At 32.3% G+C, this 16,935-nt stretch overlaps 2 protein-coding genes across 2 annotated transcripts; one reads left to right on the top strand and one right to left on the bottom strand.

Moving 5' to 3' along the window:
* The first annotated feature begins 3,227 nt into the window (after window positions 1-3,227).
* LOC127704205 (uncharacterized) lies at window positions 3,228-5,653 on the top strand. The gene has a single exon (XM_052208148.1). It carries the CDS (start codon window positions 3,294-3,296, stop codon window positions 4,299-4,301), a length of 1,008 nt encoding a protein of 335 aa, XP_052064108.1. The 5' UTR covers window positions 3,228-3,293; the 3' UTR covers window positions 4,302-5,653.
* A 1,982-nt stretch (window positions 5,654-7,635) lies between these two features.
* LOC127706633 (uncharacterized) lies at window positions 7,636-9,554 on the bottom strand. The gene is made up of 2 exons (XM_052211289.1): window positions 9,094-9,554; window positions 7,636-8,386 (listed from the first exon to the last, which is right to left on the bottom strand). Exons 1-2 carry the CDS (start codon window positions 9,552-9,554, stop codon window positions 7,636-7,638), a joined length of 1,212 nt encoding a protein of 403 aa, XP_052067249.1.
* Between the last annotated feature and the right edge of the window lie 7,381 nt (window positions 9,555-16,935).

Consider the following 16,935-nt stretch of genomic DNA (forward strand, 5'->3'; position numbering starts at 1 on the left):
AAGTTTACCGAGAATATTTGTTCTGAGAAGGGATTGTTGTTTCAACTGTATGATATAAAGGCTGGTTCTGAGAATGTACAGTCATAAAATTTACATTCAAAATTGAGTTCTGACAAGGTATGGTTGTTTTTACTGTATATAACGGCTGGTTCTGAGAATGTACAGTCATAAAGTTTACATTCAAAATTGAGTTCTGACAAGGTATGGTTGTTTTTACTGTATATAACGGCTGGTTCTGAGAATGTACAGTCGTAAAAGCTACATTTAAAATTTAGTTCTGAAAAGGGCATGAAGGTATGATTGTTTTTACTAAAAATAAAGGTTGGTTCTGAGAAGGTACCGACATAAAGTTTAGTTATATAAATTCGGTTCTGACAAGATATTGTTGCTTTACTGCAAATAACGGTTGGTTCTGAGAAAGTATCGACATAAAGTTTACCGAGAACATTTGTTCAGAGAAGGGATTGTTGTTTCAACTGTATGATATAACGGCTGGTTCTGAGAATGTACAGTCATAAAATTTACATTCAAAATTGAGTTCTGACAAGATATGGTTGTTTTTACTATAAATAAAGGTTGGTTCTGAGGAGGTACTGTAACATAAAGTATACATATACAATTTAGTTATGACCAGGTATTGTTGTTTTTACTGTAAATTTTTATTAATAACGGTTGGTTCTGAGGAGGTACCGACAAAAAATTTAGTTTAAAAATTTGGTTCTGACAAGGTATTTTTTTTTTTTACTGTAAATAAAGGTTGGTTCTGATAAGGTACCAACATAAAGTTTACATAAAAAATTTAGTTCTGACCAGGTATTGTTGTTTTTACTGTGAAAAAACTGTTGGTTCTGGGGAGGTACCGACATTCAGTTTCCTTTAAAAATTTGGATCTGGTAAGGTATTGTTGTTTTAACTGTTAATAACGGTTGATTCTGAGGAGGTACATCCATTCAGTTTACTTTGAAAATTTGTTCTAAGAAGGGATTTTTGTTTCAACTGTATATAATGGCTGGTTCTGAGAATGTACAGCCATAAAAGTTACATTATAAATTTGGTTCTGAGAAGGTATTGATGTTTTTACTGTAAAAAAAAAGGTTGGTTCTGAGGAGGTACCGACATTCACTTTACTGACAAAATTTGGTTCTGATAAGGTATTGAAGTTCTTACTGTAAATAAAGGTTGGTTCTGAGGAGGTACCGACATTCAGTTTACTTAGAAAGTTTAGTTCTGACATAACCCGAATAATCCAGTCGTTATATTACGCTCCCTATCGATCACTACATTAATATTCATACATTTGTACATGTACATGTTTCATATGAATTGATTTGTTCTTTTTCAGACAATGCATAAACAATTATGTACATGTATACATGTAAGGGGATGACCATTTGATATTCTGGGGGGGCCAGGAGGATTTTGAAAATAAATAACTCAGCCTTGATAATCACAAAAATAAATGGTTTGTTCTGTGGTAGTTTGAAAATAAATTACCTGACTTGCAATGTATTGAAAATAAATAACTCAGCAGGTCTAATCGAAAGTATGAGATGGCACCAGATTCTTCATAAATTCATCTTTTTTCCATAAAAAAAAATCGGGAAACACTTCCCATATCTTTTAATAATAAAAGTATAAATATTATTTAAATATACTTGAAATGTCAGAAAATTGGTTTCATTTAACTTGAGGTTAATTGTCTCAGGAACACTTACCTCACTTTTATTAAATCAGGGCCGTAACTACATTGAGACAAATGCCTCATGTAGGAAATTTCAAAACCAAACGCTTGTCTCCATATCAAATTGTGTTCACCGTGAGTGCCTTGCAAGAAGCAAGTTCTGTTCTCCCTCAGACGTAGCCCCTGATTTTTCGGGATCAATGTTTCTTATATATTTGTGTTTTGTCCATTGATTGCCCTTCTGCATGTTCTGTATTCTGTTAGTGTTGCATTCATTTTGTAATTTAGTAATTTTATTATTAACTTGATCATGAGTTTAAAAAAACACATCAGCCACAGACTTAACTATGTGAATTACATTTTTGCTTTATCATGCATATTTGTCTTTTGATGTTGTCCCTAGAAACTTAAGTCTTACACTGAATCTATAACGTGATTTTGCTTTGAGACCAAAATATTGTCATAAAATTATTAAAACAGAACTTGCATTTTCAGTTTAAGAAAGGGTCTGGGGAACACCCAGAAGGCATGATTTTGCATCATTTGTTCTATAGCTTCTTGGGCCTTCAGCGGTTCAAAAACCCTTCAAAAAAATTTTCCCTCGCTCCGCTCGGCGAAAAACATGTTTGCCAATACTTTTAAAAGAGCCTTAGTTACAACCAAACTTTAATACTGTGTATGTATGCAATACATGTATATGCATTGGGGATTATAGAAGATTCATTTCTGCAGAGGTTAAAAATTAATTCTGATTAAATGGTACATAATGACTTGACTATACATGAATTATTTATAATAAACAAATAATTTAAAAATTGTATGTTTTCGAATAATATAAATATAGTTGTGAAAATAAATAATCAGTCCCTTGCTTTGATGAAAATGAAAAATCTTGCTTCAATAGTGCAGAAAATAGATAATCTGTCCTCTTAGTTTACAAAAATAAATAACCGATCCAAAACAAATCCTCCTGGCCCCCCCCAGAATATCAAATGGTCGTCCCCTAACAAATAAATTTACTTGTTCTAAATATTTATTATTATTTTCAGGATACATTTAACCTCCATTTCAAGGGATCATCATCTGGTGAAATGGGAACATTGTTCCAACTGAAAAACAAGTTTGATAGAAGAGGTGTTAAATCAGAGGTACATGTACATATACATAATATTCTTTCCATTTACAAATGTAAGTTTTGTGAACCATTAACAAACATGAAAAAAAAATGTAAATTATCCAACATTGCAAAAATTACAGCCAAAGTGGGAATGTATTGATACAGAGAAGATTGTTTCATGATTTTCATAAGTAGTTACATGACCGTTTACAACAGGTTTTGATATATGTAATCTTCATAAAGATTCTTTTCTGTTGAACGTCATATGCACGTATAAAAATTAAAAAGATATGGTATGATGGCTGGCTAATGAGACAACTCTTCGCACAAATGAAGTTGATGTATATTGTATAACTTTTAATTAAAATGTAATTTTTATATTTCAACATAAAAAAAAAATTAAATATTTTTTATTCTTTATAGGTGAAAGATGCAGTAAATGACTGTCGAGAATTCTTAAGATTTGTGACAAGAGGCTATATAATTCTTGGAGCCATGCAGTTGTTAGGATTTGATTCGTTAGACAAATTTAAAGACCTTAATCATACTTCTGACACTCAAAAGAAGGAATTCTTGGAAAAACTTTCCCAAGATATTGTAGACCAGTACATAACTACAGAAAAATTTGATTTAGACACACTTAAAGAAACCAATACACGAGAAGAAGGAAGATATGTGTGTGGATATCCTGGCTGCAAGAAAAGTTTCGCTGTAGATGGGAAATGTAGGTCAAAGCACAGGTTTCGATGTCATTATAAAGACTTCGAAGGTGTTCTACAGCCAGATAATGATACTGACCAACATGTCCAAAGCACCATTGAGGTTGAAGAAAAGAAGGAAGATTTTAAACACAATTACAGCTGCAGTTTGTTAAGGGATGGGCTATTTGACTGGTGTAGAGAAGATGCTGCGAGAGAAAATGATGGTGAACGTTTAGTTAGAATGTGGCGATTTGACATTTTAAAATTCGCTTTAAACAATCATGTTAAATACAAACTACTAGCTTTTAAATTACATGCCCAGCTTTTAGCAATACTGCCTCCAAAACAAGCCTTTCAACTGAAAAACAACAGAAGTGTCAATATACATGGTGGAAAGGGAGCTAACGTTCCAGGAGACCTTGCTCTTGAGTTTATGAATATGAGGGCAAAAGATGCTTTAAACTCTCTCAGAGGCAACATGACCGGTTCATCTATTGAAAGGTGCGGGAGAAGTCTCCAAGGCTGCAATGACATCATTGATTCCTATACAACAGGATTAAACCAATTTTTTGGAAAGCCTTCGAACACCAAGCCATCAATCCAGAAAGATATTGACATTCTTGTAAAACATTTACAACCAGAAGAACTTTTTCAAGTCATTCCAGGAAGATGTCACCGCACATTTAACTGTATGAACTCCAATTGCCTAACCAAGTTGGATGGACAAAAATTAAACTCTTGGCTCACCAGCAAAAAAGAAGAATTTTCAAAGACACAAAGACTACGGTCTTATTTACTTTGATTACAAATTCAGTGCTTTGATGTATAAATAGTATAATGGTGCTACATATTTCACTGTACATATTTTATTATTTTTTCATATTTTATTGGAAAAGCAATGAATTCAAAATTTTGTTCTGGTTCTATTACAATATATTTGCTTTTAAATACATGTACATGCTACACAAATTTTCTATTCATTTTAGTAGTGCTTTTAATGTATTGATGTGTCCTGCTTTTGTGTTTAAGTTGATGTGTGCTACTTGTTTATAATGATGTGTGCTGCTATTGTTTGTACATATGTGCTTTTTGTGCTTTTAATGTATTGATGTGTCCTGCTTTTGTGTTTTAGTTGAAGTGTGCTACTTGTTTCTATTGATGCAAGCTGCTTGAGTTTGACATATTTGCTGTTTCTGTTTGTATTATTTTATGTGCAGCTTTTTTGTACATATTTAAGTGTGCTGTATCTGTTTGTATTGATGTGTGCTATGTATATATTGATGTGTGCTGCTTTTGTTTGAACATATTGATGTGTGCTGTTTCTGTTTGTACATATTGACGTGCGCTGAGTCTGGATGTATTGATGTGTGCTGCTTTTGTTTGTACATATTGACGTGTACTGAGTCTGGATGTATTGATGTGTGCTGCTTTTGTTTGTACATATTGATGTGTGCTGTTTCTGTTTGTACATATTGACGTGTGCTGAGTCTGTTTATATTGATGTGTGCTTCTTTTTTATATTTATGTGTGCTTGTTTATATTTGTGTGCTTCTTGTTTATATTGATGTGTTCTGCTTTTGTTTTTCTTAACATTTATATCATGTATATGTTCCCCTTAAAAGATGGAAATATTACGATGAATTTTGATAGGTTGTAAGTTGTACCTACTAATGTATTTTTTTCCCCCATCTAATTGTTACATTGGCACTGAATTTTGGAATGCTTAGCTAGTTTCTAAAAAATAATTATTATTTGAATAGAAATTTAAATCATGAATTCGATGGCATGTTTAATATTAAGTGATACATTTGAATTTTTTTGTTTAGATTTAGTATCTAATACTTTTTTTTTGACTGGATAATGGTTATTTTACATGGTTATTTTTTATAATGTTAAATTTGAGGCAATCAACAGGTTACCCTTTAATAAATTATTATCTTATCTTAATAGTCTTTGTGTTTGTATATATAACTTTGGTATTTTAGAAATTTTGTAAAGGCCTTTCCATTATAGAAAAATCCTTTTAAATATAAATATTGAACCAGTTGCCTCCCAAGATATATACATGTGTATTGATTACACATACAAAACCTTGTACATGTATGTGCTTAGTTTTATTTATGATATATTTCTTTTTATTTTGATCTAATCAGATCTGAAATAAAAATTGAATACAACTTCCAATGCTTTGATTCTTTATACTTCTTGTCAGTTTCAGGTTTTTAGTTTTTAATAACTGTAAATTCAGAAATTATTATCGATCAGGAAAGCTGCACAAAAAATATTACATTCTAAATTTGAAATTTTTCATCATGTGATTACTTTTGAAATACTTGAAAATAGCATTAATTTCTGAATATACAGTAATCAAGGGCATGAATAAACTAGTTGTTCTTTTGTGTTATGGTTGATGTTCTCGTGAGTAAAGCTGGTTTAAATTTTCCACTGTTGATTTTGATGCTTATTAGGGCCCCGCCGAATGGTGGCCGCCCTATAGTGATCAGTCTATCCGTCTGTCCGTAACAAATCTTGTCCGCTCTGGTTTTAGTTGACAACCCCATGTCCTATGGTAAAGATCGTGTCCGCTCTATATCTTGAGAACCGTTATGATTTCAAAGTTTATACTTGATATGTATATAAACCAAAGGGTGTGTCATAATTTATGTACAACTTCCTAGGTCAAAGGTCAAGGTCAAAAACTTTGGTTTCATTTGACAACCCCATGTCCAATGATAAAGATACAAATTTTTGACCACACATTATTCACAGCGGGGCCCACAGAGATGGCTCCCATCTCAATGATATCTAGTTTTGTACAATAATTAGGCTGTTGGTTTTCTCCATACCTTTGTTGGTGTACTATAACTGAAACTTAAGAAACTATAAAAAAGAAGATGTGGTATGATTACCAATGAGACAACTCTCCTAAAGAAACGAAATGACGCAGAAATTAACAACTATAGGTCACCGTCAGCCTACAACAATGATCAAAGCCCATACCGCTTCTTTCATTAGTGGAAAAGAAAGTAGAAACATAACAAAGGGACAATCAACTCAAAAGGTGGAAAACCAACAACAGTTCTCTCATTGGCAATCATACTACATCATATTTTAATAAAGCCATTGAGAAATTATAAAAAATTACATCAAGACAAACAGCAGCTAACATAATACAACATAGAAAACTAAAAACTCTGAAGCACATCAAATAAAAACTGTTATCTCAGGTTCTCAGTAGAAGCTTACTGTAGCATGTGTAATGTCTGGACTGATTGACAACTTCTTAATACTCTTGAATAATACATGTAATAGGCATTTATGTACATGTATATCATTGGACATTTTGCTAGTATCAATCAAACAAACATGCACAAAACAAAACAAATGTCGGCAATGAGAAGACAGTGCAAATAAATAACTGTAAAATATTTCTATTTATTTTCAAAAGTAAACCAGATAATCATGACAATGTGGACATGTATGACAAATGTTTATGATACATTGTACTTAAAATATGACTAATCAACTCGGTATTTTTCTTAATGTCGGAGATCTCACATGATCAGTTGTACATACATGTACATGTATCTGAGCATTAAAAATTGAACATCTACAGGTAGATGTACATGATAAAAAAAAATTCTTTTTAGAACTTGGTTGAGTTTTTGAAAATACATTGTACATGTTGTATGTTGCATTTCTACAACAAAATTCATGCAATATTTTGACATAAGTCATGTAAGTATGGCCCTAAATCACTGTATGTACTTAGACTTCATCAATAAGTGTTAAAATATCTGCAGCAAGCTCAGGGCTAACAAGTCCTAGAGATATGACATCATCTTCACATAACAAATATGGTGCATTTTTTACAATCTGGTCTAAAGCAAAGTCCTCTAACTCACTTGAAAGTTCACTTTCTTCTTCAATAAGACATTCTTTGTAGTCTAATAAGTTTTCACGAAGTAATCGTCGTTGTTCAAGAGTAAGATCTCTTTTAATACCAGCTGTGTTTAAGTCCTCATCAAGAACCGATGAGTTATCTAATTCACTACCTAGAAATTGGCTTTCACTACAGAATCCACAGACACACTTTAATTTGCAGTTACTACAGCATGTACAAGGAGGATCGGGCTTTATAACGCTATAACCACTAGTACAAATGTATCTAATTGAAAGTATGCACACAAAGTATTCCTTAAACAGTCTTCAGTCTTACAAAATTCTCGCACTTCTTCTGAACAGTTTCCCTTAGCCAAGTCATATCCACTGAAGTAAATAACTGATACGGCTGAACGACCATCTCTGCCTGCCCTGCCACTTTCCTGTGAGAATTGCTCTAGACCTCGTGGCCCTCCCCAGTGAATGACACGCTCAATGTCAGGAATGTCTATACCCATTCCAAACGCAATGGTAGCAAAAACAACACGCAGAGAACTGTCAAGTTTCTGAAACTCATCAAGCACATGACTTTTATTGATATCAGCAGTTGAACGGTGAAACATTCCTATCAATCTATCATCTAGAGATTCACTTCTGTCATCTAATGATAGTCTGAAATACTCATACAAATTGGAACAAGAAACAATATTTCTGCAATATATGATTGTCTTTTTGGTGGATTTTTCAAATTTAAGTAGATCGTTAATTAGCCAGTCTAAATCTGCCAAATTCTTACTACTTTTTTGCACATAATATGATAAATTTGGCCTTTCTGGTATCACGGAAATAATGCTTGTTCTTTTGATGTCCATATCAAGTGTTTTCATAATGTCTTTCTTTATTGATCTTGTTGCAGTTGCTGTTAAAGTTACAAAAGTTGTTTTTTTGGGCACAACAGATCGAAGTTCTCCAAGATGACTATACTCCTTGCGAAATTCACCACCCCTAAAATAGCAAAAAAAGAAAAATATAATGTTTAGAAATAGACTGACATTCTTCTTACTGCATTAATTGAATCATACACACATCTCCTTTTTTCCATTTTAAGACAACCAATCTACATGTATTGGAAAGCGTTTTAATTATTGTTTATGTACACATATTTTTTTATTAAAGTCTGACAAGGTCTCAACATCTGATTCTGTATTTTATCTGAACAAATTACTTTTTTTCAATGGAATTTTATAGTTTTAAAAATAAATTTTAAATTTGTTAAATCATATTGTGCTATAACACCAGTGTCCCAGGCACCAACGTGTTTAAACCCAGAAACCCAACACAAACTTTATGTTGTTGTTGTTAGTACATGTCTGCCATTTTTGTTTTTTCATAATTGTTTTGTTATAAATTTAGTCATTAGTTTTCTCAATTGAATTGTTCAGTTGACATATTTTTCTTGTGAGGGCCTTTTATGGCTGCCTATAGGGCATGGGTATTTACTAATTGTTCAAAGCTGTACGGTTGTCTATAATTTCTAATATCGGATCCATATCATATGAATTTTGGTGGATAGCTATTGTTGTCTCATTGGCAAATATATCATGGCCACATCTCCTTATTCATTTTATGACATACAAAATTGTTGCCTTCATAGTTTAATAAAAAAAAAACTGTAGATCAATACACATATTATAATAATATCAAAAAATTACCATTGTGTTATACAGTGAGCCTCATCTATAACAACTGCCTTCAAGTTCTCATGGAATACACCTTGTGTAATACATCTCCGCCATGGACCTTTATTCAATACTGCTTCAGGAGAGGAAAACACAATGGAGAATTCACCCTCAATAATTCGTGCCGGAATACTTTTGTCTGTTTGCTTTTCTCCAACGAATGTAGCACTAACACCATTGCTTTCAAGTTTGGTAACCTGGTCTATCATAAGGGCTTGAATTGGTGATATAACTAACACTGTGCCTTTGACGTGGGTTACAATTTCGTACAATTCTGGCAAATGTGAATAAATTTTGGACTTGCCGTAACCAGTTGGCAGAACTACAAAGGTATCCTGACAGTCAAATATAGATGTAATAGCGAGCTTTTGTTTTTCTTTAAATATAAAGTCATATTTGGCTTCTAAGTCTTGTAAAGCTTCAAAGATGTCCATATTTTTGTTTTGGATTCAATAACCGGAAACTACGGAAGTGTCTTCTGCGCAAAATCATGCATAATTATAATGACCTGCAATTTGATTGGGCCCTCTCAGCGACAGGGCTGGTGACGCGTCCAATGATCATAAAGAATTCAAGCCCTCGAAAGGTGGAGAGAATCGGAGACGGTAAGGGCTTGAATTATTCGAGTTAGTTCTGACAAGGCATGGTTGTTTTTATTGTAAAAAAAAGTTTGGTTCTGGGGAGGTACCAACATAAAATTTACTTAGAAAATTTAGTTCTGACAAGGTATTGTTGTTTTTACTGTAAATAACGAATGGTTGTCTGGAGGTACAGACATAAAAATTACTTAAAAAATTTGGTTCTGATAAGGTATTGTTGTTTTATTGTAAATAAGATTGGTTCTGAGGAGGTACCAACATAAAGTTTACTTAGAAAATTTAGTTCTGACAAAGTATTGTTGTTTTTACTGTAAATAACGGATGGTTCTGAGGAGGTACCGACATTTAAATTACTTAGAAAAAATTTAGTTCTGACAAGGTATTGTATTTTTTTACTGTAAATAAAGGTTGGTTCTGAGGAGGTACCGACATGAAGTTTAACGAGAAAATTTGGTTCTGACAAGGTATTGTTGTTTTTACTGTAAATAACGGTTGGTTCTGAGGAGGTACCGAGATAAAGTTTACTTGTAAAATTTGTTCTGAGAAGGGATTGTTGTTTCAACTGTATATAACGGCTGGTTCTGAGAATGTACAGTTATAAAAGTTACATTCAAAATTTAGTTCTGACAAGGTATGGTTGTTTTTACTGTAAATAAAGGTTGGTTCTGAGGATGCACCGACATTCAGTTTACTTTGAAAATATGGTTCTGGCAAGTTATTGTTGTTTTTACTGTAAATAACGGTTGGTTCTGAGGAGGTTCCGACACTTAGTTTACTTAGAACATCAGATCTGATGAGATATTGTTGTTTTTATGGTAAAAAAAAAGGTTGGCTCTGAGGAGGTACCGACATAAAGTTTACTTAAACAAAGGTTCTGACAAGGTATTAATGTTTTTACTGTAAATAAAGGTTGGTTCTGAGGAGGTACCAACATAAAATTTACTTAAGAAAATTTAGTTCTGACAAGGTATTGTTGTTTCAACTCTATATATCGGCTGGTTCTGAGAATGCACAGTCATAAAAGTTACATTTAAAATTTGGTTTTGACAAGGCATTAATGATTTCACTGTAAATTAAGGATGGTTCTGAGGAGGTACCGACATAAACTTTACCGAGAAATATTGGTATTGACAAGGTTGTTTTCAATGAAAATAAAGGCTGGTTCTGAGGATGGACTGACATAAAGTTTACTTAGAAAATTTAGTTCTGACAAGGTATTGTTGTTTTTACTGTAAATAAAGATTAGTTTGGAGGAGGTACCGACATAAAGTTTACTGAGAAAATTTTGTTCTGACGAAAAGGTATTGTTGTTTTCACTGTAAAAAAAGGTTGATTCTGAGGAGGTACCGACATTCAGTTTACTTTGAAAAATTTAGTTCTGGCAAGGTATTGATGTTTACTGTATATAAAGGTTGGTTCTGAGGAGTATCGACATAAGGTTTACTTATAATTTTTTCTGAGAAGGGATTGTTGTTTCAACTGTATATAACGGCTGGTTCTGAGAATGTACAGTCATAAAAGTTGCATTTAAAAATTTAGTTCTGACAAGGTATGGTTTTTTATCTTGAAAAAAAGGGTGGTTATGAGGAGGTAGCGACATAAAATTTACTGAAAAAAATTTGTTCTGACAAGGAATTGTTGTTTTTACTGTAAATAACGGTTGGGTCTGAGGATGCACCGACATTCAGTTTACTTTGAAAATATGGTTCTGGCAAGTTATTGTTGTTTTTACTGTAAATAACGGTTGGTTCTGAGGAGGTTCCGACACTTAGTTTACTTAGAACATCAGATCTGATTAGGTATTGTTGTTTTTATGGTAAAAAAAGGTTGGCTCTGAGGAGGTACCGACATAAAGTTTACTTAAACAAAGGTTCTGACAAGGTATTAATGTTTTTACTGTAAATAAAGGTTGGTTCTGAGGAGGTACCAACATAAAATTTACTTAAGAAAATTTAGTTCTGACAAGGTATTGTTGTTTCAACTCTATATATCGGCTGGTTCTGAGAATGCACAGTCATAAAAGTTACATTTAAAATTTGGTTTTGACAAGGCATTAATGATTTCACTGTAAATTAAGGATGGTTCTGAGGAGGTACCGACATAAACTTTACCGAGAAATATTGGTATTGACAAGGTTGTTTTCAATGAAAATAAAGGCTGTTTCTGAGGATGGACTGACATAAAGTTTACTTAGAAAATTTGATTCTGACAAGGTATCATGTTTTTTTTTACTGTAAATGAAGGTTGGTTCTGAGGAGGTACCGACATAAAGTTTACTTAGGAAATTTAGTTCTGACAAGGTATGTTTGTTTTTACTATAAATAAAGGTTGGTTCTGAGGAGGTACCGACATTTAGTTTACTTAAAATTTAGTTCTGACAAAATTTGGTTGTTTTTACTGTAAATAAGATTGGTTCTGGGGAGGTACCAACATAAAATTTACCTAGAAAATTTAGTTCTGACCAGGTATTGTTTTTGTTTTTTCTGTAAATAACGATTAGTTCTGAGGAGTAACCGACATAAAATTAACTTAAGAAATTTGTATCTGACAATGTATTGTTGTTTTTAGTGTAAATAATGGTTGGTTCTGAGGCGGTACCAATATAAAGTTTACTTATAAAACTTAGTTTTGACCAGGTATTGTTGTTTTTACTGTAAATAACGGTTGGTTCTGAGTAGGTACCGACATTCAATTTACTTTGAAAATTTTGTTCTGGCAAGGTATTGTTGTTTTTACCGTAAATTAAGGTTGGTTCTGAGGAGGTTCCGTGATTCAGTTTACAGAACAAAGGAAAGCATGTAGAACAAAGAAACTCAAGCTAGGGTGATCTGGCAGGGGTGATCCGGCTCAGAACCAAGGAGCTAGGATGTAATAAATAATGACTAACGGACAGACGTACTATGTTATACTATAATATGTATTGACGGGTGTAAAAAAAAACTAGCAGAAGAAAAACACTTATCATATAATATAAGGTCCAGTATTAAAGTTCATTCTACCATTCAATTTCAATCTCCTTCTTATGCGTTTTTAGCACTTTAAGATTCTTTTGTAAGCATAATTTATCGAACAGTTTCTTGATAAGTTCACATAAATTTGAGTGATGATACTAAATGTCGACGAACGGACGGACGTACTATGTTATACCATAATATGTATTTGACGGGTGTAAAAACAAAACCTAGCACTTATCTTATTATATTTGGTCCAGTATTAAAGTTCATTCTACCATTCAATTTCAATCTCCTTCATATGCGTTTTCCCCTAGCACTTTAGGATTCTTTTATAAGCATAATTTATCGAACAGTTTCTTGATCAACGGTTAAACCTTTGATCAAGGCATTTTAAATGCTTCCACTTATTTCAGAAGCTTGTAAATCAGTTATAAATTTTGCTACATTAACGACAAGATAGCTTTTTATAACTCGTTGGTTTCCTTCAGTTTATTCAAATGTCGTTGTAGTAATTTCTTACTCATTATTATGCCATGACTATGTGTCGAAGAGTAAAATTTCGTGAAGTTTGCCAAATAACACAAAACTTTGCGAAATCATGCAAAATTTTTCGAAATAAGGCAAAAGTTAAAAATTTAAAGGAAAAACCCACCCTCCCACCTCTTGATTTTAAAATGTGTATTTTGGCGATATACTGCTGCTGTTTTGATTTATTTTTCAGGTTTTTATGGACATATATTATTTCCGTGTACCCAATGTTGTATGATGATTCGTCATGGCTCACCAAGTGTAGAAATTCCAAGATGACCCAAGAAGAGATTTAATTAGCTATATTCCGTTCAAATTTTGATCGTTATTCTATAATTGAACTTTCTACACCTTAACTAATGGACAAATGTTGAAATATTTTGACACAGAAGCGTTGGATCAATGAACATTTTCATTCTCTTAAAAATCAACTAATTTTTTTGAAGGACTATCTGAAGAAGATTGGCGGTAAAGCGACACAACGCCAACAATCTTGCACCATGTTCACATAATGGACTATAATATCCGTTACTGAGCTTCTGTTCCCAGGGCCAGTATTTTTAAAGTCAATGTCAGTATTCATAAATGGACAGTAATGATAAAGTGCTCTTTTTGTACAGATGGTTCTAATTGATCATTCTTGATCCATGCTAATGTTATAATTGATCAATCGTGATCCATGCTAAGGTTTTAATTGATCAATCGTGATCCATTCTAATATTATAACTGATCAACAGTGATCCACGCTAATGTGTTAATTTTGATCATTTGTGATTCATGATCATGCTATAATGTTTCATCTTTATTGATGATAATGTTTGATAAATTTGTGAGCCGTGGCCTTTATTTTGCCAATTAAAATAATAATTAATTTATATCTCTTTGGTATTTATTCAAGCATGAATCTTAAGTTAAATCACTCGGCGCTAATATGCGTCCGCACTTTTCCTATATGTTCATCTTCAGTTTGTTTCAAATCTTGTATAGGTATGTGGTAACTTTCTATACGCTCTATAATTCGTAATGGTACATGTATGTATGCCGTTGCTCGTTTATCCGTTAGTTCATTTTTTTCACACAAGGACTATTTTCTAAATGTCCTCAAATATATACTATAATTCGCTGTATTATAGATTCACATTTATAGATTTTAACAAATTGTTGGCGTATTTTGCGAAAATGTGACCAAATTGTAAATGCCTAAAGATGCACCAAAACAGCAATATTGATAGTTTTGCGTTGTTATTAAAAGATTGGAATATCGTATTTAACCAAGCCCAAAATTATTTGGACGGTAATTCTATATGGTCTTTCAGATGCAAATTTAATAATTTTTTGTTAACGATATTTTTTTATGCAAAATTTCACAAAAAAAAATGAAAAATGTGCAATATTGTCTCACTAGCAGTATTCCTGTAACACTAAAAATAATTTCAATAATTATGTATATTTAAGTTTATGAAATAGACTCCTAATATGAATATTTCAATAGGGTTTAACAACTTTCTGATTTTGACACTGTTAGTAACATACGTACATATACGAAGGAAATTTTCCCCACACCTTTATAATGACATTTGTGTATAATATAGGTTTGTGTGTGTGTGTGTCTTTTTAATAAAATTGACTTAAAATACTTGCTCCGAGATTAACTTGGGGAATGAATAATAACTTTATTTGCTTATTTCACCTATACCTCGACTGTCATTCGGACATGGATGTCAGCTGAAATTTTGATAGATATTCAGCAGAGAGACAAATTTTTATCTGATTTTAAGACTTCTAAAAATCCTGAAGATTTCAAAAAGTTTAGTAAACTTAGAAATCATGTTCAACGATCATGCAAAACTGCAAAATCTGACTATTACAGCAGTGAAATTGAAGAAAATAGAAATAACCCAAAACAACTTTGGAAAAGTTTTAAAAATTTAGGATATCAAAAAGATCCTAAATCAAATCCTAATATAGTATTAAATATTGATGGGCAAAACTGTCACGATAACAAAAAAATATCAAATAATTTTAACATGTTTTTTACAACTATAGCTGCAAAACTGGTAGAAAAACTACCAACTGCAAAGGGTTTATATAGTGCCACTACAAATTTTGTTAGATCCTTTTATGTTCAGAGAAGGAAATCAGATATTTTTTTTAACCTAAAGCATGTAGCAGAGGAGTTTGTGTATAAAGAACTATGCAGTTTAAATATAAGAAAGAAGATGGGCCTAGATGGTATTCCAGCAAGGTTTCTTAAGGATGCAGCCCCAATTCTGAAAATACCCATTACTTTCTTGATAAATTTATCTATCTCTGAGGGTACGGTACCTGACGATCTGAAAATGGCTAAGGTCAAGCCCCTATTTAAGAAAAATGACAGACTTAAGCCTGAAAATTACAGGCCTGTTAGCATTTTAAGTATTGTTTCTAAAATTCTAGAAAAAGCTGCCTATAAGCAACTTGAAAAATTTTTGATTTCAAATAATTTATTATTTGAGTTTCAATCAGGATTTTGAAGTTCATATTCAACTGATTCTTGTCTCATTCACTTGATAGATCACATTAAAGCTCAAACAGCCAAAGGTCTTTTTACAGGCATGGTCCTATTAGACCTACAGAAGGCATTTGACACAGTAGATCACAAGATATTATGTGACAAATTAGAAGTAATTGGGGTTAGATCTATACCTTGGTTTGAGTCATATTTAACAAACAGAAAACAGGTTGTAAGTGTAAATGGGATGATTTCAGAAGTGTGTAATATTACATGTGGTGTCCCTCAAGGTAACTTACTGGGTCCACTTTTGTTTTTGATCTATGTCAATGATGTTCAAACTAGCATCGACTCAGATTGTAAAGTTTTGATATATGCAGATGATACTGCAATTTTATTTTCCCATATAGACCCTGGGGTCATCTCGCATAAATTATCCAGAATGCTGGAATCATGCCATGATTGGTTAACTGACAATAAATTGTCCTTACATTTGGGAAAGACGGAGAGTATAATTTTTGGTCCTGGTCGAAAACTTCGGTCTTTAATACCGGGTAATTTTGCTATCTCCTGTAATGGTATTAATATTGAATCCAAAACTTTTGTAAAATATTTGGGAATAATAATTGATCAGTTTCTAACTGGTGATTTTATTGTCAACTCTATAGTGAAAAAAGTCAATCAAAGGCTTAAATTTTTATATAGAAACAAAGAGTGTCTAAATTTTCAATCTAGGAAAACATTGTGCTCTTCCCTAATTCAATGTCATTTTGACTATGCATGTGCAAGCTGGTATGAAGGTATATCAAAACAAATGAAGAATAAACTTCAAGTGGCACAAAATAATATTGTGAGATTTATTCTGCAATTACATCCCAGAAAGAGTGTGACATATATTGAATTCAAGAAATTGGGCTTTTTAAATATTAGTAATAGAGTCAAACAACTAAGACTCAATCATGTTTTTAACATTTTTAACAATATATGCCCAAATTATTTACATACTAATTTTGTTAAAAATGAAACATCTTTCAATACAAGATCTAGTAGTAAAAACTTTTATATACCAGGAATTAAAGGGTGTGAATCAACCACTTTCTTTTATAATGGAATAAAAGACTGGAATTCGTTACCAGACATGATTAAAAGTTGCTCTAAAAAATATAATTTTAAAGTGCAGGTGAAAAAATTTTTGATGGATAAATTTAAATCCATCTTTAATAGTGAATTTGTTTTTTATTAA

Source organism: Mytilus californianus, unplaced genomic scaffold (genome assembly GCF_021869535.1).
Source record: "Mytilus californianus isolate M0D057914Y unplaced genomic scaffold, xbMytCali1.0.p SCAF_6, whole genome shotgun sequence".
Taxonomy (NCBI): Eukaryota; Metazoa; Mollusca; class Bivalvia; order Mytilida; family Mytilidae; genus Mytilus; species Mytilus californianus.

Excerpts from the sequence above, each read along its gene's own strand:
- LOC127704205 (XM_052208148.1), top strand. The coding sequence starts at position 3,294 with ATGCAGTTGTTAGGATTTGATTCGTTAGACAAATTTAAAGACCTTAAT.
- LOC127706633 (XM_052211289.1), bottom strand. The coding sequence starts at position 9,554 with ATGGACATCTTTGAAGCTTTACAAGACTTAGAAGCCAAATATGACTTT. Across the intron at positions 8,387-9,093 it reads GCTCACTGTATAACACAATG|GGGTGGTGAATTTCGCAAGG; the intron begins GTAATTTTTTGA and ends TTGCTATTTTAG.